This window comes from Poecilia reticulata, linkage group LG17, assembly GCF_000633615.1.
Source record: "Poecilia reticulata strain Guanapo linkage group LG17, Guppy_female_1.0+MT, whole genome shotgun sequence".
Lineage (NCBI taxonomy): Eukaryota > Metazoa > Chordata > Actinopteri > Cyprinodontiformes > Poeciliidae > Poecilia > Poecilia reticulata.
In genome coordinates this window covers 8,167,567-8,192,700 of record NC_024347.1, presented here as the reverse complement: position 1 = coordinate 8,192,700, position 25,134 = coordinate 8,167,567, and the positions used below count along the sequence as shown (strand labels likewise).

At 39.0% G+C, this 25,134-nt stretch overlaps 1 protein-coding gene across 5 annotated transcripts in view; it reads left to right on the top strand.

Moving 5' to 3' along the window:
- Nucleotides 1-23,730, top strand: part of LOC103479254 (casein kinase I) — a 27,094-nt gene extending 3,364 nt beyond the window's left edge. Inside the window, exons 2-13 of one of the 5 annotated variants that reach the window (XM_008433587.2) lie at nucleotides 1,018-1,175; nucleotides 1,524-1,970; nucleotides 3,568-3,637; nucleotides 5,618-5,766; nucleotides 5,856-6,090; nucleotides 6,676-6,761; nucleotides 6,880-6,964; nucleotides 7,093-7,241; nucleotides 11,349-11,429; nucleotides 17,940-18,041; nucleotides 21,363-21,469; nucleotides 22,710-23,730. In XM_008433587.2, the coding sequence (XP_008431809.1) occupies nucleotides 1,716-1,970; nucleotides 3,568-3,637; nucleotides 5,618-5,766; nucleotides 5,856-6,090; nucleotides 6,676-6,761; nucleotides 6,880-6,964; nucleotides 7,093-7,241; nucleotides 11,349-11,429; nucleotides 17,940-18,041; nucleotides 21,363-21,469; nucleotides 22,710-22,764 (1,374 nt within the window). In that variant the 5' untranslated portion in view covers nucleotides 1,018-1,175; nucleotides 1,524-1,715 and the 3' untranslated portion in view covers nucleotides 22,765-23,730. Of the gene's footprint in view, nucleotides 1-1,017; nucleotides 1,971-3,567; nucleotides 3,638-5,617; nucleotides 5,767-5,855; nucleotides 6,091-6,675; nucleotides 6,762-6,879; nucleotides 6,965-7,092; nucleotides 7,242-11,348; nucleotides 11,430-15,577; nucleotides 16,433-17,939; nucleotides 18,042-21,362; nucleotides 21,470-22,709 lie in introns of those variants that run through there. The other 4 variants (XM_008433585.2, XM_008433584.2, XM_008433588.2 and 1 more) reach the window with 4 other exon arrangements.
- Nucleotides 23,731-25,134: the final 1,404 nt, after the last annotated feature.

The following is a 25,134-nucleotide window of genomic DNA, read 5'->3' as shown; positions in this document are numbered from 1 at the left end:
TGATAGCAGTACAATTTGCACAATGCCTGTTTTGTTTTTTTTCTTGGAAAAAGTTATTAAAAACAACTTTTTGTCTAAATTAAGGTGAATTTTGGTTCCTTTTTCCACATAATGTAACCGGTAGTGCTTTTGATTAAAAAACATAATAATTATGTGATCAGTATCGGTGATCGGCCCTCATGGGTGATCGGAATCGGCAGGAAAAAACCTGATCGGCTCATCTCTACAAAAAAGTATTTATTTAATCCACAGAGCAGCTTCCTGCTCAACGATCACCATAATATAAAGGACACTAATAGTCACTATAAATGCTTGTTTGTAATTTTACATCTGATCTTTAATATTGATTTTATTTTTTATTTTTTAGGTTTCGTCTGCCTGTTCCAATTTTTGCAGATTTAAATTTAAATATATATTAATCCCAATGGGAAATGAAATATTTTTTACATATATTATGTATTTTTTCTGTTATGTACATTTATCTTTCCTTGGGACTTATTTTTTTAAATAAAAAAAAGTTAACTTTGAGACTTTTTCACAAAGTCAGTCAGTGAGATAAAGCAAATTATATCACTGCTTTTCAGGCATCTTTCTAATAGATTCACAGCCTGACGTTATTCTATGTAGATAAGATACAGAAGATGAGTAAAAGGCTGAATGTGGATAAAAGTGGACACAGTTTAAAGACTGTGCAGCAGAAACGGGCTGCTTTCATATGTAGTTAACATATAATGTAGTCTCTGCACCACAGAGTTTATGTGTTCAGTGAAACAAAGTATTAAGTCAGAGAAATTGATTCTGACACAGAGCATGTATGAACAGTGGCAGCGTATAAACACAGGCCTCAACTGGGAGTGTTATGTTATTGTTGGGTGTCTTTCAAAACACAAATAATCAATTTTGTTGTATGGGCTGATCTTTTTAATAAAGTCACAGATCAATCATTGACTACTTGAATATTAAAATCCATGACATTATGAGTGGACTAAATCATCTATTTCTGTATGTTTTTTTCAGGTTTCCCAGTGTACCGCATTTCTGGAGCCGTGGACCAAAACCTTATGTGGTGCTATAGACCAAGTAGTGGTGCTGGTACCGGTCCTGAAGTCCTGCTCGGTTCCTGAAACGTATGGCAGGAAGTCAGATAGCAGCTCTAGGTCTTATCCTAGCTGAAGGTCAGAGGTGAAATCTCTGAACTCCTTTACTGAGTGTTGACATGCTGGACCGACTTGTCTAAGCCTTAGACAAGGGCACCCTTCTCGTTTTATAGAGCATGCCAGCGTTTGGCTAGCTTCATATCCTTGCACATCAGTCCTTCAACTTCCTTTAACATCTCTGGCCCCTGCAAGGGGGACAGAAAGTCACTCCTAATTGTGCCTCTTCAAACTGTATTCTTCAAATTTGATGCACTTTCAGTCAAATATGCTTTTTACCATCTCTGTTTTTCTCAAATAATTTTAAAGTTATTAGTTTTTAGATCCCGTTCTTTAACTCCAATCCATTTCTTTTTTCTTTTTTTTTAGTCATCTTGTATCCATACCATTGTCGGACAAGATTCCACATTTTAATTCAACTCACCCTTTAAAGCCAAAGTGTGTGTCTCTGAGTTGGATCACTGAAAGACCTGGAAATCAAGCCGCTAGGCAGTAGTTTTGGTCCTTGTTTTGGTGCATGGAATCAGCCTAATCGTGGAGAGGCCAGGCTACCACAAACTGATGGACTTTGACAAGCGTGGAGTTGGCGGAGGAGGTGGTGGAGGAGGTGGGAAGGGAGAGGCTGAGGATGGGAAGAGGATGTCTGGGAAGGCAGGGGGAAGATCAGGACACAGCGGCCGAGTTGCTGGCTCCGGCTCAGGAGTTCTGATGGTTGGGCCAAATTTCCGGGTCGGAAAGAAGATCGGGTGTGGGAACTTTGGAGAACTACGACTTGGAAAGAACTTGTACACCAATGAATATGTGGCCATCAAACTGGTAACAATCCTCTTCAGGCTGTGTATATAACAAAGTTTTTATATAGTTAAATACAATACATTACAGTTGTGCATTTGTTGTTTCCTCTTGGCCAGGACTTTTTTGAAAAAAAGGTTTTTAATCTCAATGTTTTTTTTATCCTGGTAAAATAAATGTTAAATAAAAAAATAAAATAAAATATTTACAGAATTGGTCAATAGTCCACAGATATTAAAGACATAAAGTAATTTCCTTATAAATGAGAACCCCAGTGCTGAGTGTTTATGTAGTTTAACTATCCCAAGAAGATGAGAGTTATTTTTCTGTTGGCTGTGAATTACTTGCCACTTTGATGTCCTGATTGATTAGGTAGAGTCAAGATGGCTGCCCTGTCTCCTGTTTTTCACATACCTAAAGAAAAAGAAAAATACTTCTAGAACTTTTTAAATAAATTCTTAGTCACCTGTCTGACTTGATAAGTGTGACTGGACTCCTTGGAGGGAGTCCAGTGTCTTTATTCTGGAAAAAAGGCACAAAATCATGAAGCTCCAGTAACCTAACTACATAAAGGTGCACACCCTGAGACAAATACATAGTTGAAACAACTTTGCATTCAGTTTCAGCATCCAGTCTTCAGTCGCAGTATGTCAGCATTCTAGGCTTTGTAACGTTAGCCCCCTTTCACCAAAATTCTCCAAATCCCACATTATGAGGACATTTCTTGTCCACAGCCAACTTCATCTGAACCCTTAGATTTTCTGTCAGATTTAGTTCTGACTATGACTAAGCCATAACAATACTTTCATTTTCTTCTGGTGAAGCCATTCTTTTCTATTCCTACGCATGCTTGAACCTGGTGATGCTGAATAGAAAATTCTCTTTATCATGAACTTCCAGCAGACAGGTGAAAGTTTTGGACCAAAAGCTGGTGGTATTTAGAGCTGTTCGTGATTTCATCCAACTTGACAAAGTGTCTTGTTCCATCTAAAGTGTTACGGTTAAATGATTCTGAGTTTTTTATCTGTTTCTTTTAGCTGTTTGCATGCACATACATACACACACACGTAAAGTTCACAGGGTAATGCCCTCTTTAGGGCACAGCTTATGTAGGAGCAAAAAGGAAGAGGCCACTTCCTTTTTGCCAGGGGCCACTTGTGTTACAGCACTGGTCTTTCTCTGTTGTTCCTAAATAATGTTATCACTTATTTGGCTTTAATAAATTGGACTAATGATCTTAAGTCTGTTTTCATAGTGATTCATGACGATCCCTCCCAAAAAAAGAGTCCGTGGCAATAAAAGAGAAAACTAACCTCAGAGTATGTTGCTGCCAGTGCAATATTGCTCTGTGGTTGTGCTGTCTTTTGTTTATGTGCATTTCAGTTTGTGTTTGTTTTTCTTGGCAAAAATTAAAAGAATTTAGAATTTAGTGCCAATAAAACACAATTGTGAAAAGAGCTGAAATCATAATTCAGCATGTACAATGCTGAGCTTAGTTGAAGATGGACTGAATCACATCTGTGATTTTCTCACAATGGTTTGGATTTAACTGGACAGGTTTCAGTGCTGTTCATGAAGATTCATTAAAGATGATTCTGATTCTGATTTGGTCCTTTCACAGGAACCCATCAAGTCCCGAGCACCACAATTACATCTAGAATATCGCTTTTACAAACAACTGGGAAGTTCAGGTAAGGGATGACAATACCTTGTAGGTGTATCTGTTTTTAGTTTTTAAGGATGAACATACACCACTCACAAAATGTGGTATATGCTTTTGGGTGAAATTTATGGAAAATGTCAAAAGTTTACTTTGCAATGATATATTATAAAAGTGTCATCTGTATTTAAAGTGCCAGGTTTGAGCAGCTAAGGGGTGTCACGTCTATACCCTCCTGTGACTGTTCCAGTTTCTGTTGTAACCAGCTGATTACGCTCTAAGCTCAGTGGTCAGTTGGTCTGAGAGCATCCTGTTTGAAACCTCACAGTGCCGAGGTACGGTTCATCAGTTGTTGGTGCCGTCTTGGCCTCATGATATCGGAATGTAAAGATCACAATGAAGAGGACTGTTCAAACACCACTTCTGATTGAAAATGTATTGATGATTTACTGATGAAACTGCTGTTGTGAATTTTCCCATTGAGCTCCTTATTATAGAAGAGCAAGTTGTGCAAGAAGAACTGAAACATTGAACACTTGAACATGTGCATTCAAACGTTCAGAGAAGGTCATATTCTCTGAACGTTCTCTGAAAGTTAGGGAAATCCAAATTTCCCTAACTTTTGTTGGTGTTTGCATATATTTAAGGATTGAGCACACATAATATCGAATATCTTTAACTGGAAGAAACCTCCAGCAGAACCAGAACCAGAACCAGGCTCAGTGTGAGCGTCTGTCTGCCACAATTGACTGGGTTTGAGAAGAGAGCAGACACAGAAAACATGTTATTTTGTTATATCAAACCGTAAACTCTTCTTAGTCACCAAAGTATTGTTGGCCATCAGAAGGAGCCCACAAAACCTAACAAAGCTTAACAAGCTTTTGCACGTCTTTAATTTGGGGAGATCAGCCGATACTTAGATGTTAGATCTGAAGCTGATCATATCCACCGATCTTATCTCCCTTGGCAAAGATATAAAAATCAACCACCGTCGTCTTCTGCTCTGCTATGAGAGACCAGATCATGTTTGCAGTTAACAATAGTATTCACACTGTTGCCAACTCGGCATGTTTGGCAAAATTAACAAAACAAAAAAAAATGGTATCAGCCAAAATCATTATTGGCAGGTTTCTTTTTTAAAGATCAGTAATCGGCGATTGGCCAGAAAACTGCAATCTGCCAAGTATAAAAGCAGCGATGGAACTATTTAAGATTGTAATTATTATGATATGCAGCCTCAAAACAGTTAGTTTTTCCCTCTACTTTTTGGTTGGATACTTCTGACCTGATGGAGGTGATGGTGAAGTGAAAATCTTCAAAAAATTTTCATATCTTCTTATTTTTGTAAAATTAAACTTTCAAAGTCATTTAAATTTAAGCCACAATTTTAGATTTCAATATTGTTGTTAATGACCCTTACTCTTTTTAGCCTGGCCATTGCCTTCCTATGCAATTCTGCATGATTCCAATCTCTCTTCGTAGCACAGTGTTGGATTTCTCCGATTCACTTGGATTGCCTCCGCAAGGTTTTCTAGCAGGCCAAACACTGAACATAAGAAGCTGTGAATGGTGATGTTGATTTCCTGCACTGTTTTGGAATTGAAGTCCAAAACAGCAGTGGGAGCAGCAGAAGTGAAGGAAGTTGTTCAGTCTGTGTTGGTCAGGCTTCCAACTATTGAATTAACACTGAACTAATAACACGGATGGTTATTAAGTGCACAGGCGATTTCTGGTAAGCTTCATAACGTCTAACTGGCATATTACATAGGTTATTGAGTGGGTAGAATTGCAAAGTTCCACACAGTCCACACTCCAGGAAGGAATCGCTTCTCAACAGTCAAGAGCCCAGACTCTCTGGACAAAGAAGTGGCTGGTATTTACCAGGCTAACCTTTTTCAGTCTTCTAGTGAGATTCAGTGTGGTGTACTGAAAGTCTTTTTATTTTATTTTTATTTTTTTTAAAAAGCCATTGATGGTTTAGTTGTCCTGTTTTCCTCTGCTGGTCCTCCAGAGGGCGTACCTCAGGTGTTTTACTTTGGACCATGTGGGAAATATAATGCCATGGTTCTGGAGCTGCTTGGACCCAGCCTAGAAGACCTGTTTGACCTCTGCGACAGAACTTTCTCTCTAAAAACTGTACTCATGATAGCCATACAGCTGGTAAGACATTTAGCTCTTTAAGTCTCAGGCCTCAGAAACAGCTCGTATCTGATTGTTGTAAATGGTGCCGATGTCGTCGTCTCCCTCAGATAACCCGAATGGAGTTTGTCCACACCAGAAGCCTCATCTATCGAGACGTGAAGCCTGAGAACTTCCTGGTGGGCCGACCTGGCTCCAAACGGCAACACACCATTCACATCATAGACTTTGGCCTCGCAAAAGAATACATAGACCCTGAGACAAAGAAACATATTCCATACAGAGAACACAAGAGTTTGACTGGAACTGCCAGATACATGAGCATCAATACACATTTGGGGAAAGGTAAGTGTTCCTATGACTGCTTTTGTATGCACTCATGGGATGTGGTGACCAAAACATGTGCCTTATGTTTTGGCACATGTTTTGCTTATTGATTAATCACTGCAAACTGATTAATCAGTGATGCAAACTAATAATTTTGTCTCAATTCCTGAAGGCCAGACTCAAAACGGAGTCTTTTTTTAACCTAAGTCCTTCATTTGTTATGATTTTAGAAGCAATAGTTCATTCTGTCAGTTTTTTAGTTATTCGGAAGGTTCAAAGAGCCACCTCTTTTTCATTCTTCATAAAAATTGGCAAATTGGTTGTAAATACTTGTACATATTGTTTCTTTATTCTCTATTTTATTCCTCTAAAGTTAATTTATTTATACTTTGTGTGCAGGCTGAGTGCACTTGAAAACTGAAGTTTGCTCACACAATCCTGATCAGTTAAGCTGCTTTTGATTCTAATGCTAGAATTTTCAGATGTTTGTAAAAACCCTGTCAGTGTTTTATAGAGCAAACTCTAATTTTATTCAGGCTTTGATCTTCAGCTTTACATCCTTGCTCAGGTTTATTTCTCTCATCTTAACTCCTGACTTTGTAGAGCAAAGCAGAAGGGATGACCTGGAAGCTTTAGGCCACATGTTCATGTACTTTCTGCGGGGCAGCCTACCATGGCAAGGACTAAAGGTAAGAAAAAAACAATTAGTGCTCATCTTATTTTTAAGTTGAACCATTTGCCGTTAATCCATGGCAAGGTTTTATGTGGAACCTTCCTCTGAATTATTTCCTCTCCTCTCTGCCTTAGGCCGACACTCTGAAGGAACGCTATCAGAAAATAGGAGACACGAAGCGAGACACGCCGATAGAGGTGCTCTGTGAGAATTTCCCAGGTTTGTAATTATAAATAGATGTCTGTTTGTTGCCAAAAACAGTTTTTATTCACTGCTTACTGTGATAAAGTATCAGATTCCGCTGGCTGACTGCATGTGTGTGAATTTCCGTTGTGTGAAAACAACAGAAGAGATGGCCACATACCTGCGATATGTGCGGCGGCTGGACTTTTTCGAGAAGCCAGACTACGACTATCTGAGGAAACTCTTCACAGACCTCTTTGACAGGAACGGATACATCTTCGATTATCAGTATGACTGGACCGGAAAGCCACTGGTTAGTGATAAGTGTGTGTTCTGTGCTCTTTTCATGCAGTAGGTTACTCTGATGAGATCTTCTTGCAGGTTTTCTGTTCAATCATTGCTGAGTTCAGCACAGTGTGGAAGCTGTGTTGTGGTCATCTGATTGGGTTCAGGTAGACAGAGATTCAAATCATTCAGCAGCAAGCACTCACACCGTGAGCCACTGTGGAAGTGTCAGAAGGTTCAGTATAGTTCAGGGTGAGGGACGTGATTTTTCAAATCTGTCTCCGTCTCAGAAATCTTTTCATAAAGGGCTGGGTGATGCATCAAATTATTGATTAATCAAATATTTGGTGTTATTTGTGGAATATCAGGATTGTTTTCACCAATGCACGCCTTGGGTTTCCATAGATCAAAGTGAACACTTTGTAAAAACAAAGTGTGTTTTTCAGCTTCTATTATTTGGACTTTGAATTCAGGTCAACTTTATGATGAAGTATTAGGGCCAAGTTTAGATGTTCTTTTATTATATATATATTTTTATATTTTAAGTCATCTGACAGTAATGAAGTCACTATATTACCAGAATAAAGAAGTAATAATGAGAACTCCAGCACAAAAAATTAAAGAGGAATGTAGAGCATCTTGTGAAGTTATACTTCAGTATAAGTTTTACAGATAAGGAAATATTGCATCCTGTAACACACCAGCATGAAATTATTTTGAGAAGCAGGACATTGGACTGAGATGGTCATGACAGATTGAAGCTTTTTTCCAGGGGTGAAAGTAGTTATAAATTCTTGGGGGTACTATGACAAAAAAATAATAATAATAATAATAAAAAATATATATATATATATATTGCTTCTTTGTGTGCTTTGGAGTTTCTGTGCTGATTACTTTTTTCGCGAAGCGGTAAAAGCTGGTAGCTCTTGAATTGCTACAAAATAAATCTATATTTCCTTCAGCCCACTGGCTGCAATGTTGACACCTTGAGATGCCATGTGACCTAAACTCTGAACATCACGGCATGGAGTCATCCCAGTTTTCCATGTCTGGCATATAACCATTCATTTTAGCTTTTAAACTGGTTCTATTGGTCCTGTGTCCAGACAGAGGGACAATCAGTAGCCCAGCATCATGACCTGTTTGTTCTGAAGATCCTGCAGCTTCCACTTCTCTTCCTAACATGGCGCCTCCTCACCCTGACTCTCATACTGACAGGAGGAACCACAGAGCTCTGTTAGGTTAAAGCTCATCTTCTGAAGTTGGGATATTTTTCCTCCAACAGGTTCCAGAGGAATCACCTCAAACCAGATGTTGGACTAGATTTTATTTCAATGTCATTTGTGAAAGTTAGAGCCTCATTTTCAATAGTGGAGCTATAAAGGTTGAAAAAGGTTAACATTTTGGACAAAATCTCATCAACATCAATATTTCCACTAAATAAGAGGCAAAAACTAAAATTTGTTTGATTAAGGAAAAGCCTCAGACTCTGAGCCTGACAGCACCAAACAATTTTTTTATATTAGACAATTTAATTTCACATAATTATCGCGGTAGACACCATTTGTTTGTTAAATACTTAATGAAACATATTTACCGTGTTTAATGTTTGTTGTAAATGACGTATACTCACAAAGAACAAGGTAATTAGTCCAAGTTTGTCGTTTATTGAACGTTCAGAAACTACAGCAGCTGTGATGAGCCACAGCAAAGGTAAACAAAGATAAAACAACCTGAACAGGTGATCAACTCTAAACCACTCCTACCTTTTTACTCTCCATCTCTGTCATTAAACACACCCGTTGCCATGGCAACCTCCTGTGCTCTCCAAGCCGACCAGAGATTACGTTAAAAACATAACATTTAGCCCGTTACGATATCAGGTTTTCAGGCTTGATATTTATTTTTGTGATTCTTAATAAGCTCCCTGAACACAGCAGTGGTTGATTAGTTCATTTTAAACTCCTGCTCTGCTCTTATTTTGGTAATGGAACCGAAACGCACCGAATTGCGCAACACCTTGTTGAAACAATAATTAATGAGGTTATTATTGTTGTTGGGTCATTAATTTGAAAACGTTTTGTTGATTTTGTTGTTGTTGTTCTTTCATAAAGTTCTGAAGGTTTTAACCCAGTCAGAGGACGTGCTGCTCTCAGCCTCCTGGCTGCGTTCAGTTTGTCACCTGATGCTGAGATCGACTCAAAACCTTCTGCGATCCACATGTTGCACCGCTGCTCTAGCAAAGCACGAACAGTTCAGAAACGATATGAAATGGGAAAAAAGTTATTAACYGATTAAGTCGTGTTTTAGATTGTTCTTGAAAAACTAATCAGTCACGGCTGATTAGTGGTGCACTCACTGCTGCAGAGTGAACCCGTTGATTCTTTACAGCTAACAGCCTCCCCTCTCTTGCAGGTACTGCGTACCCCCGCTAAATCTTTTAGGGGTACCCTACCGTACCCCCTAACTTTCACCCCTGCTTTTTTCTCATTAAAATGTCCTTTTTTTGTAATTCTTTTTATTAAAGTATTTTGTTTTTTATACACAAACAGAACTCAAAGGCACATACAAAATCAAGAGAATAAAATGCCCAGAGCATACATTTGAGTGACAGTAAAGTTTTGATAATGATCCATAAGAAAGATGCAAACCTAATGCCCCTCACGTGGCTATAGAGAGACAACACTTAGTTGGACATTATTCATTGTTACAATATCCTAAACCTATATGGCCAATCATGTTGACATAATGGAATAGAATTTATTGTTTGTCACTGTACATATGTACAATGCTATTAAATATAATGCACCATCTGGGCAGCAAAAAAGAAAGCAGATCAAAGATAATAAAAATAAATGGATACATAAAAAAGTAGGGGTGGAATCATCTCTCAGAGACCTTCATTCTTCCAGCCAGCTATTTCAATATTATTACCCTCCAAGAAAATGACAGAATATACTCCAGATCTTTCAAAATGTGTCTAATTTGTTTTTTGTTATATAACTTATCCTCTCCAGGGCCAAAAACAAACATTTTGCTATGGTAACATTTGTTTCAGTTTTCCACACATGGGCCTCCAGAGAACAGGTGTTCAACAAAAATCTTATGCTTTTAAGTGGATTGAATTGCCCTGAATAGATATACTTTGAACATATGTTTGGGCTACACAGACCAAAACAATAGAGACCCGATGAATCAACAAAATGATGAATCAACAATGTAAGAAAAGTTAGAAAACAAAACAAGACAAAAAAAATTTTTTAAAAAATATTCAGCTCCATCGCAGTCTGTCAGGAATATGAAAATGTGAAGGTACAGGGCTACCAGGTAGAAGCAGTACTGTCACTACTTGTGACCTCATATGTTTGAGGAACAGTCCACAAGTCTTTCCTCGTAATTTTAAGATGTTTTTCTGGTAAAAGTGTCTTTATTCTGCTAATATTATGACTGTATTCTTGTAATTACACAAAAGTTCTTGACCTGGCCTCAGTACTGTGTCGTAAAACTCACAGAAGCAATAGTTGAAATAAAAGCCCCTTTTTGAAAATAGTTTTTCTCATTTATAATTTATTTTTATTAGAAAAGAAAGCAAGAAAAACGTTGATTAAATCTGCACTGGCATGAATAAATCAGAGATTTTTTATTTGTAAGCCATATTGCACAGCCCTGCATAAACCTGACTCGTCCTCATCAGCCTGATAAACATGCCCCAACACTTTTTGATTAACATTCAGCTTTTGGAATCTTCTTCTTTGCCTTTGGAAGTAGTTCTGTGTTCCTGGAAAGCTTCTTGGAGCTGGATTGGTCCAAGCTTTTGGCAGTGTGTGAAATCAAAATAAACTATATTCACTGTTTGTTAGTTCTAGCTAACAGAAAATACCTGTAGTGATATGCAGGCCTGTGTTAGTTTTTTTTTTTTTTTAAGGTTTCTTTTTGGCTCTAGTGACCTTTATATGAGAGTGATCAGACAGGAAAGTGGGCAATGAGTGAGGGGAAAGCATGCGGGACTCAAACCTGTGACAGCAGCTTTACCCCTGCATCACTGCAGCATCCCTCTGTTTACACAAAAATAATCATGTTGTCAGCTGAAGTTGCACAGTAACAGCGTGATTTTTCCCTCCTGCTCTCTGTTTAGCCGACTCCTATTGGTCCTGTGGCGACTGAAACTCCACTTCAGACAAGCAACCGGGAGAAAGCACCTCAAACCAAAAACCAGGTACACGCTCATGAGAACAAATACAGAACCCGGTAAGAGTTGTGCTCAGACGGGCACAACTCTTATAAAATAATCGTCAACTAATTTAGTAATCGATTAATCATTAACTGGAGCATATAGACTCAAAATTAGGCCATTTGCTTAAAGAACAACATATTCAGAGCAGTAATTAAGCCAAAACTGTACAAAGAATAAATGCATTCTGCATAATTGATATGTTACTCAGTAACTAAAAGAATCCTTAGTCACTCATCGGCTTACTCAAAGCCAGTGAGTAGCCCAGTTTTGAGAGTCAGTCTGGGCAGCGAGCGCTAATCCCAGGGCGGCGCTAGAAGAATGGGTGGCGGAGCCGCAGCGTACGGTCGGTGTTCTGACTATCTGTCGTACCTGTAAATCCAGCATACCTTGTGGTCATGTGCACATCGATGTTACGTCACATTAACATAAGTGACTTTTGCTGTTTCCAATATCGTTACCATACTGTAAACAAGACATTAGTCCCGTTTAGCGTCACTATTACTACAAATACTGTTTGACTACAAATTTAGTCTCCCGCGGGATATTTTGTCCCTATAGCTAATCTACCTTTTTAATATTTTAATACTTCTTTAGAAAACTGCACGGAATATGTCCTAAAAAAAGCTCATGAATAACGCTGGATGCTGACCGAAACTGTTAGGCAACAAGCAGAGCAACAGCTCTTTCTGGAGGTGTTGCTCTGGAGTGGAAATAACTAGATTTTTCTTATTTAATTTTTTTTTAAATTTACCGTAAACTTCTGAGAAATAAAACACACAAAATAAAACTTCTACAGGTATGACGGATTTATAAAAAACGTAACATCGATGTGTGCATGCCCATTATCACAAGGTATGCTGGATTGACGAGGTATGACAGATAGTCAGAACACTGAGTCTGCAAGGAGCTTGATGGCCCCATTAAGAAACCCTATTTTTAAACACTGCGTTTTGTTCCAGCAGCACTATTTGTAAAGCTAGTCCAAGACGAACATGTTAAGTCACAATTTTATTTAAGTTGAATCTGTCGCATCATTTTGTCCATTTAAATGAGTAGCTTTATAATTAAGTCGGTACTTTTTTCTTTTTTTACTTTGTATTCTCATTATGTTTAGTTATACTCAATAACTAAAAGAATCCTTAGTTGTAGCTCTAGTTCATGGTTTACCATCATTTCTCGTAAACCATAAAAAAAGAGATTTTTTTTTGGTACAGTAGTTACACAAGACACACTGCACTGCTCATATAGAACTATTCTGTCTCATTTTGCTTATCAGTCAGCTTCAGAGAGTTTCTTTAACTTTGTGCTTAAAAATGCTTTGTGTTTTTTTTTCATTTCTCCTTCTGGCTTCCATTATTATTTTTCAGCAAGAATGACTTGCTTAACTTTGATCAGTAAGATTTTTCTAAATGCCGAACTAAGGTTCAATGGAGCCTAAGAAAAATGTTGTTTTTTTTAATCATCTTAATTCATGGTAACTAAGTCAGACAGTGCCAAATTTGTTCAGCCTAACTAGTGACATCAGCAAAAAAACTAAACAAAAACACAACGGTGCGCTAGCGTAGGTAGTACAGCAGTCTGGTCAGCAAGTTAGAGGATTCCTCTGTTTTGTGACTTCCTGTTATACGATGTGTGTCCATATAACACACATCAGGTGGGCGGGTTCTCGGGAGATTCTTAGAGACTCCCTCTTACACCCTATATACAAAACTCCCACCCCCCCCCCCAAGCGCACACAGTGTGCACAGCATTCATCGTTGTTTTTTTTGTTTTGTTTTGTTTTTCATTCATCCATACCGTGCCCCGCAGTTTAAAAAATGTGGGAGTTAATACAAATGTGGGGGTTTAATCCAAATTAAGTTAGTGGCTCCATCAGGCCCCCCAGGGCTTCAGGGGCCCATAAATGCTAATATTTTAACACAGACCACAGATTAATAATTGTAACATTTGTTTATTGGAATTATCAGTGCTGCTGAATTTGATTTAATAGTTCCAGTATATCCATCCATCCATTTTCTGTACACCCTTGTCCCTCAGTGGGGTCGGGAGGTGCTGATGCCTATCTCCAGCTAATGTTCCAGGTGAGAGGCGGGGTCACCCTGGACAGGTCACCAGTCTATCGCAGGGCAACACAGAGACAAACAGAACACACAACCATGCACACACACACTCTCAGCTACGGACAATTTAGAGAGACTAATTAACCTGACAGTCATGTTTTTGGACTGTGGGAGAAAACCGGAGTACCCAGAGAGAACCCACCATGCACAGGGAGAACATGCTAACTCCAAATGGCAACATTCAGACAAAACAAAGGGCAAAACAAAGACACGAGTGAAGGCAGTGATGTCAAAGGGCCATGAAACTAGGTTGCTGAGGCTCCTGGCAAAGTCCGATAGAGGTGTTGTTATCAAGGCATGATGTCCTTCTGAATGCTCCAGCTTCGCAACTCCATGGATACAGGAGGGGGTGAGGTGGGAAGGAGTCTTATGTTTAGATATCTTCAAGGAGATTAGAAATATGCAGCCCTTCTGAGACCACACTGGGAAAGCCAATTCAGATACAGAATTTCTTAGGTCGGGTAGATTATATATTTCAATCTTCCCTAAAGTCTCTCCAATACATCTCAGTTTTCAATCATCCAAATTAGTTTGATCGTTCTACTGAACCGAAACTAGCAACTTCTCCAAGATCGAATCCATCACGTTGGTGAGTTTTAGAGTCCTCGTCTCTGTCCACACCAACAGTCCGAGTGTTCGCCAGTTCGACCAAGTCCGTCACAAATTTGTTGATTATCCAGGAATCCACAAGCTCCAAACAGCAGAAATCTTATCATGAATAAATCCAGGGTGAGTCCCGCTGGGTGTGTCCCTGCGGCTGGACATCACACACTGTACGACCAAACCTACTAAATGCTAGATTTTTTTTATCGCCATGTGAAGGGTCTCTCAGTTTTTTAATTTTTAAATCTTGATGTTTGAACCAGGTCTTATTCACATAGACCTGCATCCTTTGTCAGACAGTGCTTATGACTGACCTAGTGCAAAATTCAGTCAGTTATAATCCATGAAAGTCTTTCTGCTATGGTTTAGATCAAAATTTGTCACCGATAAATCCAAATGCAGGCATTTCTGTCACCAAGCCAGGCTCTCAGTGGCTGTGAAAATGCTCACAGTAACATTCATTCAGTAATCCATTTCCTGTACGTTTCCGTTTCTTGACATTATGCAAGAAGTGGGGAAACAAAAGAGCCTCTCCACTCCTAAACTCAAAAGATCTTTTAAAATTTTTATTGTTGCTGGGGGTGCTGTGGTGGCGCAAGGGGCAAAGTACGACCTACGTATGGAGGCCTTAGTCCTCGTGGCGGTAGTCGCAGGTTCAATTCCTGGCGACATTTGCCACATATCTTCCCCCTCTCTCATTACCCTGTTTCCTGTCAAACTACTTTCAAATAAAGGCCACTAGAGCTAACACAAACCTTTAAAAAATTTAATTGTTCAACTTTCCCAGCTCTCACAAGGAGCCTAATTAAAACTTCTTCTTTTTTTTTTTTTTTTTTTAGAACTGTGTTCATGGGTTTTTTCCTCATCCTCAGGACTGAAACACAGAATTGTGCTACAAACATCAGATGCCAACTGCAGTTACCTGCAGTTGTAGTTTCAGTGGCTATTAACTGGCAGCTGATGTTGTTTCTCTGCCTTGTTTTTTTTTCTTCTCTTATTTCACAACAACGTTGAGTCAAAGTCTGTGATGAGTCTTTGTTGAGCACAGGTACCCAGTAAAGCTGGTTACTGGTCAGGCTGGACCTGGCCACTGTGTGCCAGTCTGACATTCTATGAGCCATTCTGCTCCTTTCATAGACATTGATTATATACCAGATCATAGAACCTCACCTGTCTAGCTGTTTTTGAGAAATGAGTATGGAAAAATGTTTGCATCCCCATTCTAGTCTCAATGTCCTTCCTAATATACTTCCTGTCTCTTTCCTTCTGTCATTTCTTTCTTTCCTGAATTCTTTCCTTCTTTCTCTATACTGTCGTACTAATCTGATTTCCTCATCTGTTTCCTTCCTTCCTTTTGCACTTCTTTCATTCTTTTTCATTGAACTTTTATGTTTTGTATTTTGAAAGTTATTTAATAGAAAATTGAATCTTGAATTTTCAGATTAAAATATTAGGGAACAAATATATGCCAGTTTGTGGGCCAGACCTCAGATAGTAACATGAGACACCAGATTTTTCCTTCGTTACTTGGTATACAAGCAAATTGCTGTCAACAGCTACTGAAAAGCATCAGGGACAAATTGGGAAACAACACAAACCCAGAAAATAATGTAAACATTCAAAACATAAAATGGCCTCCATGTTATAACTGAAGTTCAGAATTTCTATTTCGGCTTTTTAAGCAACCTTTACATTAATGGATAAACGGCCTGCTACAAACATTTCCATATCAGAGAAACTGGATTTAATCAACCAAGAATGAGCCAGCTGTGATGGATTCCCTCTGACCTTCACTCTGAAGATGGCTTCAAAGCAACCCTCAGTTTAACTAGTATAACTAGTGTAGTTTTACATTGAAGTTGTATGTCTGTGTTTGGGGATGAAGTGTAAGGTAATGACTGCTTGTCCAAAGCTTTTCTTTTTATTGGTTCAAGAATCTGAAGTCTGACACTGACTGATACTTGGTAGCGAAGGAGAGATCATCTAGAAAGGAGAGTGTGGCCAAATAATGTGTAGCATATCCTTTAACAACCCTACGGGGGGTGCAGTGCCATTGCAGGGGGCCGGGGGGGCTGACGCAAGAAGCAGTATGGATGAATGAAAAAAAAACAAACAATTACACAAAAGTGTTTCATTGTAAAGATGGTTTGTAGTGTTTTGTTGCAACCTGAAATGTGAAATAAGTTTGAAAACAAAATATGTGTATAGGTTTATGTCTGGTTGAACAATGTGTGTGCTCAGTTGATTTCTTTTTCTTTTTTGGGGTGGCGTGGGGGTTTATTGTAATGCATAGGGGGCCAGAAGAAAATCTTTGGGAACCACTGGTTTATAGTATCAAAACTCAAAGAATGAAATGATTGAATTCCTTCCTAAGCAAGTTGCAAATTGGTCAGTGCAAATTGCCATGAGAGCTTTATTAGCAGTGGAAGTAGTCGTGCTTAGGCTTGTGTGGCATGATATGTGATTCAGCAAAATTTTCAGCAAATGCTTGAATGGTGCAAAACACACACACAAAAAATAAATGCAACAAAAAATTATGCAACTACAGGAAATGGAAGCAAAATAGTAAAAATAACAGCAAATATGAAATGCTAAAAACTTGCTTCACAAAACAGAAGCAGTCCAGACCACTAGGAGTAAAGTGGAGTAGGTAATATTAACTATGTAATTATGCTGCTGTTCTATAATATTGTGAAAGCTGCATGTTTGAATAAGACATGGAATATAACAGACCTTTTCTTTCTTCCTCCAACTTTCCTCTATACATCCTGTCTTTACTGAGAGTGTGGTCCTGGTCCCATATGGTTTGTTTGTCTCCACCCCCTAGTGGTCTGGAGCCTTTCTGTTGGTGTGGAGTTAGGACATTTTTATACTTGCTGTTTTTACCATTTGCTGCACTTTCCCTTTTGCTTCCATTTTTTGTGGTTGCAGCATTTTTGGCTTGCATTTGTTTTGGTGGTTGCAGATTGTTGCTTCAATCTTCTGTTATTGCAGCATTTTTTTTGTTTGCAGAGTTTTTCTGTTGCATTTGATTTTTGTGTTTGTGTGTTTTGGAGTACGCATCCCACATGCGTTTGCAGCGCCATCGCAGTAATGCATCTGCTGGGTTTACTGTCCTGTTGCCGCATAAGTGTATTACAGTTCCTTATACTGGGGGGTGTCTGGATCTGCATTGAAGAGGCAGGCTTTTTGAATGTTGCTGGATGGGCTGCATCAGGTGGCTGACAGTTGGATAGTCTGTTGTTGTTCCAGCCTGGGACCATGAAGGTTCTCCCATCTCTGTCAGTCGTTGTGTTTCTGTGAGGGTGTAGGTGTTGGGACCGGTACTGGATGTGAGAAGGTGAAGGAAGAACTGGGTCTTAGATAAACCCAAAGCCTGGAGCATTCAGTCATTCCATCCCCATTTTACTTTTCTGACTGAGTTGGCACTGCACAGCTGGGAGTTCACTAACCTGTAGAACCTCCAGTGTGTTCTGCATGAAGCTTCACACATGAACACTTATCAGTGCAAACATACTGTACTGAATTCCTCCTGTGTCTCTTTCACCAAATACTGATTCTGAACTCACTGTTTTTTTCTTTTTCCAATTTTTTCTCCTGTCTCACTTGTGTTTCATCGCCTCATGCTTTCGACTCCTTTGCTTCACTTTTATTCAACACTCCTCTGTCTTCATTTTCTCTTTTCCTAACTCATCTACATCGTCCTCTTTCTTGTGTCTCCTCCATATACGTTTCTGTTTTCCTGGGATCGCCCTCCTGTCTCCTCTAGTCTCCAGAGTGGAAAGGCAGTGAGTCTCAACCCACTCCAGTCACCAACCAAGAGCTGCTGGGCTCCCACCTCACTGCTGATAGGCTGGATGGGTCTGTCCAGGTACTGAGAGGAAGGGTTAGCTCTGCTGGCTTTCTGTCTGTCTGCCTCCTCTGTCTGTCTGCATGACCCTCTTATGTCTGGAGTCAGGCTGACTGTGAGGTAGTGTCTTTGCATAATAAATTATCCCTACAGATGGGGGTGTTTCTACAGATATTCAGAATTGTGTGTGTGCGTGTATATATACATATATATATATGCACACACCACATATCATTGATCTATCCACAATTATTTTTCTGCCCAGATATTAACTCATATTACTTCGTAAACTTTCTTTTATGTCGACTTTTCTCAATTTATTGCGTAAATCTTTTGAAGTGGTCCTGAGAAATAGCCAGAGGAAAATTTTTCTTGGAAGGATTTTTGTCTCGTTTTTGTACAATTTTAGAAAGAATAGAGTTTATGCAACTACACATTAACACCTATGAATCACTTAATCATAAAAAAACACTAAACTCAACATCTGGAGGTAGTGTTGTTGTTCTATACTAAATGGCCAGCTCATTAAAGAAACATTGGTGTCGGTAACATGACACATTTCACTGTTATGTCAGCAACATAACAGTGAAATGTGTTGATATGAAACCGAACTAATGATGCATCAATCAGAGATCTATGACCAATTTCCAATGTCCAGCATTGGGAATGCTCTCACCTGATTTCTCTGTACAAATTACCAGCATTCAAAGTTTGATTTGAGACTTTTTAACCATCCATCCATCCATCCATCCATCCATCCATCCATCCATCCATCCATCCATCCATCCATCCATCCATCCATCCATCCATCCATCCATCCATNTAACCATCCATCCATCCATCCATCCATCCATCCATCCATCCATCCATCCATCCATCCATCCATCCATCCATCCATCCATCCATCCATCCATCCATTTTCTTCCACTTATACGGGATTGGGTCGCGGGGGTAACAGCTCAAGTAGGGAGGCCCAGACTTCCCTCTCCACAGCCACTTGTTCTAGCTCTTCTGGGGGAATCCCAAGGCGTTCCCAGGCCATAGAGAGACGTAATCCCTCCAGCGTGTCCTGGGTCTTCCCCGAGGCCTCCTCCCGGTGGGACGTGCCCGGAACACCTCACCAGGGAGGCGTCCAGGAGGCATCCTGACCAGATGCCCGAGCCTCAACTGGCTCCTCTCGATGTGAAGGAGCAGCGGCTCTACTCTGAGTCCCTCCTGGATGGCCGACTTTTTAACATCATCATTAATTATTTATAGTGAGTTAGAAATCAGTTGCTATGTAACAAGGTTTTAATATAATAATATCTAAATAATGATGGTTCTGTTTTCGTGGTTAATGTTGTTAGCATTACTGTTAGCATCAGTCTCTGTGTAAGAATCTAAATCCTTCTCATAACTGACATTTCCAGAAAACTACCAACATTTTATGAGACACAACAGTTTGTGAGATTGAAGGACTGCATGACTGAGCAGGTGGTTAGCAGCACAGGAGCACCACACGGCACTGTACTCTCATCATTCATTTTCACTCTGTACATATCAGACTTCCTGCAAAAGTCCAACTTCTATCATCTGCGGAAATACTCCGATTATTCTGCATTTGTCGGGTGAATCAGAGATGGACAAAAGGCAGAGTACAGAGACCCGGTGGAATGCTTTGTGTCATGGAAGGAACAACCATCCCATCTTCAAAGGAGTTGATTGTAGACTTCAGGAGGAGGGTTAGATCAAACCCTATTTCCATCGTGAGAGAAGAAGTGGTTGTGGAGTCGGTGTTTATCTGGACAACAGACTGAACAATAATCATTTGCTGGGGCAGCAGCATCAGAACCAGGGACCTAAAAACGCTCAACAACCTGATAAAGAAGGCTGGTTCTGCTCTGGGGATGACGGTGGAACGTCTGGAAATGATGATGCAAAGAAGAGAGTCTTCAGTCAGAGGCTTCTTCAGATCTGTAGTAATACAGACTGCTACAAGAGATCCATTAGCATCTACAAGAACTCTTTGCAGAACCTTGGATAATTAGAGTTGCAACAGCGTTTAATTTCCCTTTGAGATTGATGAAGTATTTTTGAATTTGAACTGAATTTTCAAGTCTAATTCTGTAACAGAGATTGAAACTGTGAACAGATCAAATTTATCATAATACATTTAGTCTTCCTTTCTCTACTTTCTTGCGGCAGAAAGTGGCTGTTTTAAAGTAGCAGCCTCAATGAATGGTTGACATGCCTCTGTTGAAAATACAGTGGATCTATAGTGTTGAGGTCATGGTCCATATCTGCCCACAAAAAGGTAAAATTCTCAAGGCCTTGAGATCCCCTCTAAAAATGCTTATATTTGCCTATTTTAGTAGGCAACTACTAACCACAAAAATATACCTTAATATGGTATAAGGATGAGGATAAAACACCTCTGTAGCATAAGCAAGTAGAGACAGACAGTCACTTGCATTGCGTCGTTGACTTTACAGCAATCCCTGCATGCATATGGTGACGGTGAATAGGAAAAAACTCCCTTTAACAGGAAGAAATCTCCAGCAGAAGCAGAACTGGGCTCACTATGAGCAGCCATCTGCCATGACTGACTGGGTGTTGGAGACAGAGCAGATATACAAAAAGGAAACTGAACCAGTAGTACTTTCTAAGTTAGAGAAAAGTAAGACGTTAATGTCTGCATTAGCTCCTTTAGATGCTTCAGATTCCAGATATCAGATTTGTTTTTCACTCCACTTGTACAGGGGTATTGCTGCATTGTATGTGGAAGAAATTTGGAAAGGACTTTAAAACCTGGCATTTTAGCAAGGATGTGTTCACTTTGAGAGTTATTGAGTCCGTTAAGATCAAAAAGGATAATTTGTTTGAATGCATAAAGCACTTTTCCTTCAGTGTCAATATTAAGTCATCCAACCTTTCTTGCTGAACAAACGGAAGAACGTCATGCTTGTGTTGGTGGAGTATTTCAGTTGTTAGAGATGTAGTATTTGAGTTATAATGATAGGATGTTTCTGCTGGAACAGCACTTTCTCTGCATGCCTCGTATTAGTAAAAGCAACAGTTACTGATTGATCTTAATTACAAAGAAACTGAAGGATTGTTTGTTCAATGTCACCTTAAATCTTCTACTCTTTATTGATGTCTGACATCACGTAGTGATTTCCATGGTAACACTGTTGATCATGTTTAGTTGCTGCTTCTTGCATGCTCTATTGTCCAGTTTCACAGGTAATGATGGGCAGAATTGCTTTTTTATTTTTGCACTGACCATGTTGCTTTGTTGCCACTGAGTATAAGAGGGATGAGATGATGTGCTCATCCAGATTTTCCAAAAATTCTGTCCTCCAGGTGATGAACTCGACCAATGGAGAGCTGAATACAGACGATCCTACTGCGGGACATTCTAATGCACCAATCACAGCCAACGCAGAGGTTGAAGTTCCTGATGATATAAAGTAAGAACACACTCATATACACACACTGTTCAGTCCGTACTTTCTTTGATTCTTCCTTTGTGGTCGTCCTCCTATGTTCTTGTTTAGATTGTCATTGATTATTTATGTTGATATGTTTATATAGGATGAATCACATTTTTGTGTTTCTGTGAAGAGACAACTACTGAACAATTGTCTTTTTGTAGAAAAACTATTATTGGCTGGTTTCCTTTTACTTTAACCCCTAAACTGCCACCCTCAAACCGCTTCCATGTTAATCAACAGATCCATGAGAACACAGGTGTCATGACGGCTAAGGGGTTAATTTAATTTCCAAAGTTAATTAATTAATAAGGACTTTAAATCAGGAAATATAGGACTACTGAAAAGGTTGTCCATGTACTCAATATTTACTCCTTTTGCATAAATTACAGCCTAAGTGGTGGAGGCGCAGAAAAAAATCAATTCTATAGAGAATTGCAAATCCTACTCCTGGCAATTTTGATTTGATTCAAAAATAATCAAAAATCTATTTTAAAATCTGTTTAAGATGTACGTCCTTGCTGCTCCTACTCGGCCATTGTTTATATTTTGAGTAATTTGTTTTTTTTTATTTAAGAAAAAGCAGGGAAGTTAAGCTAACCAAATACTGGTAATTTAAGTGACAGACTTTTAAGGACAAACGTATTTTTGTTTAAATATAAATGGATGAGATTTGATACAGTGCAGAACCTTATAGAATGTAAAAAGATAATTGTTCTATTTGCTCCCCCTACACTGTTTTTTCCTCTTGTCAGTCACATAATTTAAACAGAATCTCAGGACCGTTTGAATAGAAAAATGTGGTTTCTCAATCAAAAACAGTTTCTGAATTGAATTGTGGTCCTAAAACTTGACATTGAATTGCTGGACTCTGATTGGCATCTCTAATCAGTGCATCGTGCTGTGGAGGTGATCATCAGACCACCCCAGACCCGCCTGCAGCACCAGTCCTGCTCCAGCTCTGGATCGGCTCCAACTGTTTAAAAAAATGTAATCAGTGGATTTGATTATAAAATTACTGTTTGCAAGTTCCTAAAGATGTAACTGTAAAGTTGTTTAAATGTAACTGAATTTTGATATGTCTTGAAGTGACAGGCCAAAGTAGATCTACCCTGAACCTTCACTTCAAGACAGACAAAATCCAATGGAGTTGTGTTGCCTGTGAGCATAAAGCAGCTGCTGCTGTGGAAATCTTTCTGAACTGACTTGTATTTTTCAGGTGCTGCTGTTTCTTTAAGAGGAGGAAGAGGAAAGCACTACAGAGACACAAGTGAAAGAGACCTGAGAGAAACCTTTGCTCTTTTCTTTGTCATCTTTTAATTCCCCTTCCTGACGTCTTTTTCAAGCCATTTTTCTTGAACTCTTCCTCCTCTGTTTAGCCCTCTCCTGTACCCATGCAGTTCCCTTGTTAGTCTGGAGCGACAAGCAGATGGTCTGCTAGTTTCCTCTGGGCTGTATAGACATTGAAAGGCCTTTTCCGTTTCACCACAGAGCATCAAATGTGCCGCCTGTTCCAGCAGTGGACATATTCAGCTATTGTTGGGATAATAAAGGAGTAAATGACAGATTATACAAGCTGATCATCAGACTGGATTCAGCTAATCTACTGGAAGACTGACTGATTTCTTTACTTTTTGAGTATTCTTCCTTACTGACTGGATCAGAAGACAAGTGTATTTCAGGAGATCCAGACAAGAGGATTTATAAAGCATGGAACCCAGAGACCACGTGTGCAAACAAAACATGCACACAGAAATCATGCTGCACATTTTGTCGAGCTCATCATAAAGAGACTTGATGGACAGAGATGCAGTTGATGCACATAGTTTTTATTCCCTGGGGTGAAAGAAGTTGCACAGCGAGTGGCCTGGTCCAGGTTGTCGAACGGGCCGAGCTCGGTGCATTCCTCATTCACCATCCAAGGGAAACCCTGACAACCACCAGAAAACTCAGAACTTAAGAAAAGATGTTTATGTCAGATTTATGCTTTACCCTGACTTTGAGTTGTAACTAAAATAAGACTGTTCTCTTTTCATTTTTTTTTTCTCCTTCTGAGTTGTTCAAGTTTGTTTTGTAGCTTCTAGTGTGATCCTCAGAATGTATTTTTTTTAAATAACTTTTGAAGTTTTTCTTTTGGTTTCCCTCTTTTTCTTTCAGTTTGAGGATGGAGAGATGGATAATGCCATTAAAAAATAAAACAATTAAAAGCTATCTTTATTGAAGTGACTACAAACATGTTAGATTACCTTCCATTTGTTGGTAGATCTCGATTCGAATTAGTCTTTCTTTTTTTTTTTCCATATTTCTGCATTTGATTTCTAAATTGTGGCTTTTAGTGATGCAATCATCGGATATTTTGTAACCTGTATTGTTTTTAGCCAATTMCCATTTAAATTTTTTTATTTTTTTAAGTTAGCATTTGGACAGTAAAGTTTTTAACTTTACCAGAAAGATGAATAAAGTAGATTAAGCAAATACATTAAGATCCTCTAAGTTACCCAGATAGCACAGAATGATTGAAACATTGAATCAACGTTGAAAGTGGTCGGTGACTTGAATGTTGAATCAACGTTAGGGTTTCAACCATAACTGACATGTCAATGTTGATTCAACCATCATCTGAACGTGGATCTAGACATATTTCTGTTTATTGCATTGAATCTACATAACATACCACTAAAAGTTTCTTCACTGGTGTTAAACACTATTATTGGCAGATCATGGGTAAACTGTGTACAAAAGATTAAAAATGACAACACAGGTTTGATATAACATTTTATTTAAGAAGAGGGACAGATCTTTAAACATATTTGATTCCTTTTTGACTGTCAGAATAACAGTCTATTGTCCACAGGAGAACAGAGTCCATGAGGTTAAGCTTTGTACTGTATGAACCAGGGAAACAGTACAAGTTGTRGTAACCCCAGTTTGACGTCACTTTGATTCCTTGTGATGTCTTCCTCTCATTCTGRCGTGTAATGAAGCCACTTGACGGTTTTACTGCAGTCCTCAAGAGTCAGCTTTAGGTCAACCTGCAGAGCAACGGCTGAAAAACACTAAAATAAAAGTGAGGAAGGTGCCGGTTAGAAAGATGATAAACATTTGAAAAGTTCTGAAAGTCATTGAAATATTAAACAGTGTACTGGTTACAGGTCTGAGAACAAACTAACCATATAGTTCCCCATGTACACTCACTGTTAATATGCATCTTAATTGTTCATCAATATTCATCTTAATGTTTACGCATACAACTACATTTACCCATCAAGCTGCATTATAGTGTAGCATTTATGATGCTGCACTCATGTTAAAATGAGGGAATCAATATTTAAAATAAAGGCTGTTCATCAGAAAACCTAAAGATAAAACTCAGGGAGGATCAGGGTTTATTTAACACACCAGAGACAGTTAATAGAGCAAAAGGTGATTTATACTGTAGTTGGAAAAATTTATCATTTATACAGAATAAACTTCCATCAAATAGCTGGTTTAATCTTCAACTACAAATATTTCATTAGCAGGTTTAGTTCAGTGTTTCACCTGCCTTACATGTTTTACATGTTTCCCTTCTGCCTCACCTGGATTGAATCTGTGGATGATTAACAACCTTCTGCACTTCTTGATGGCTGCAGACTGTCATGCAA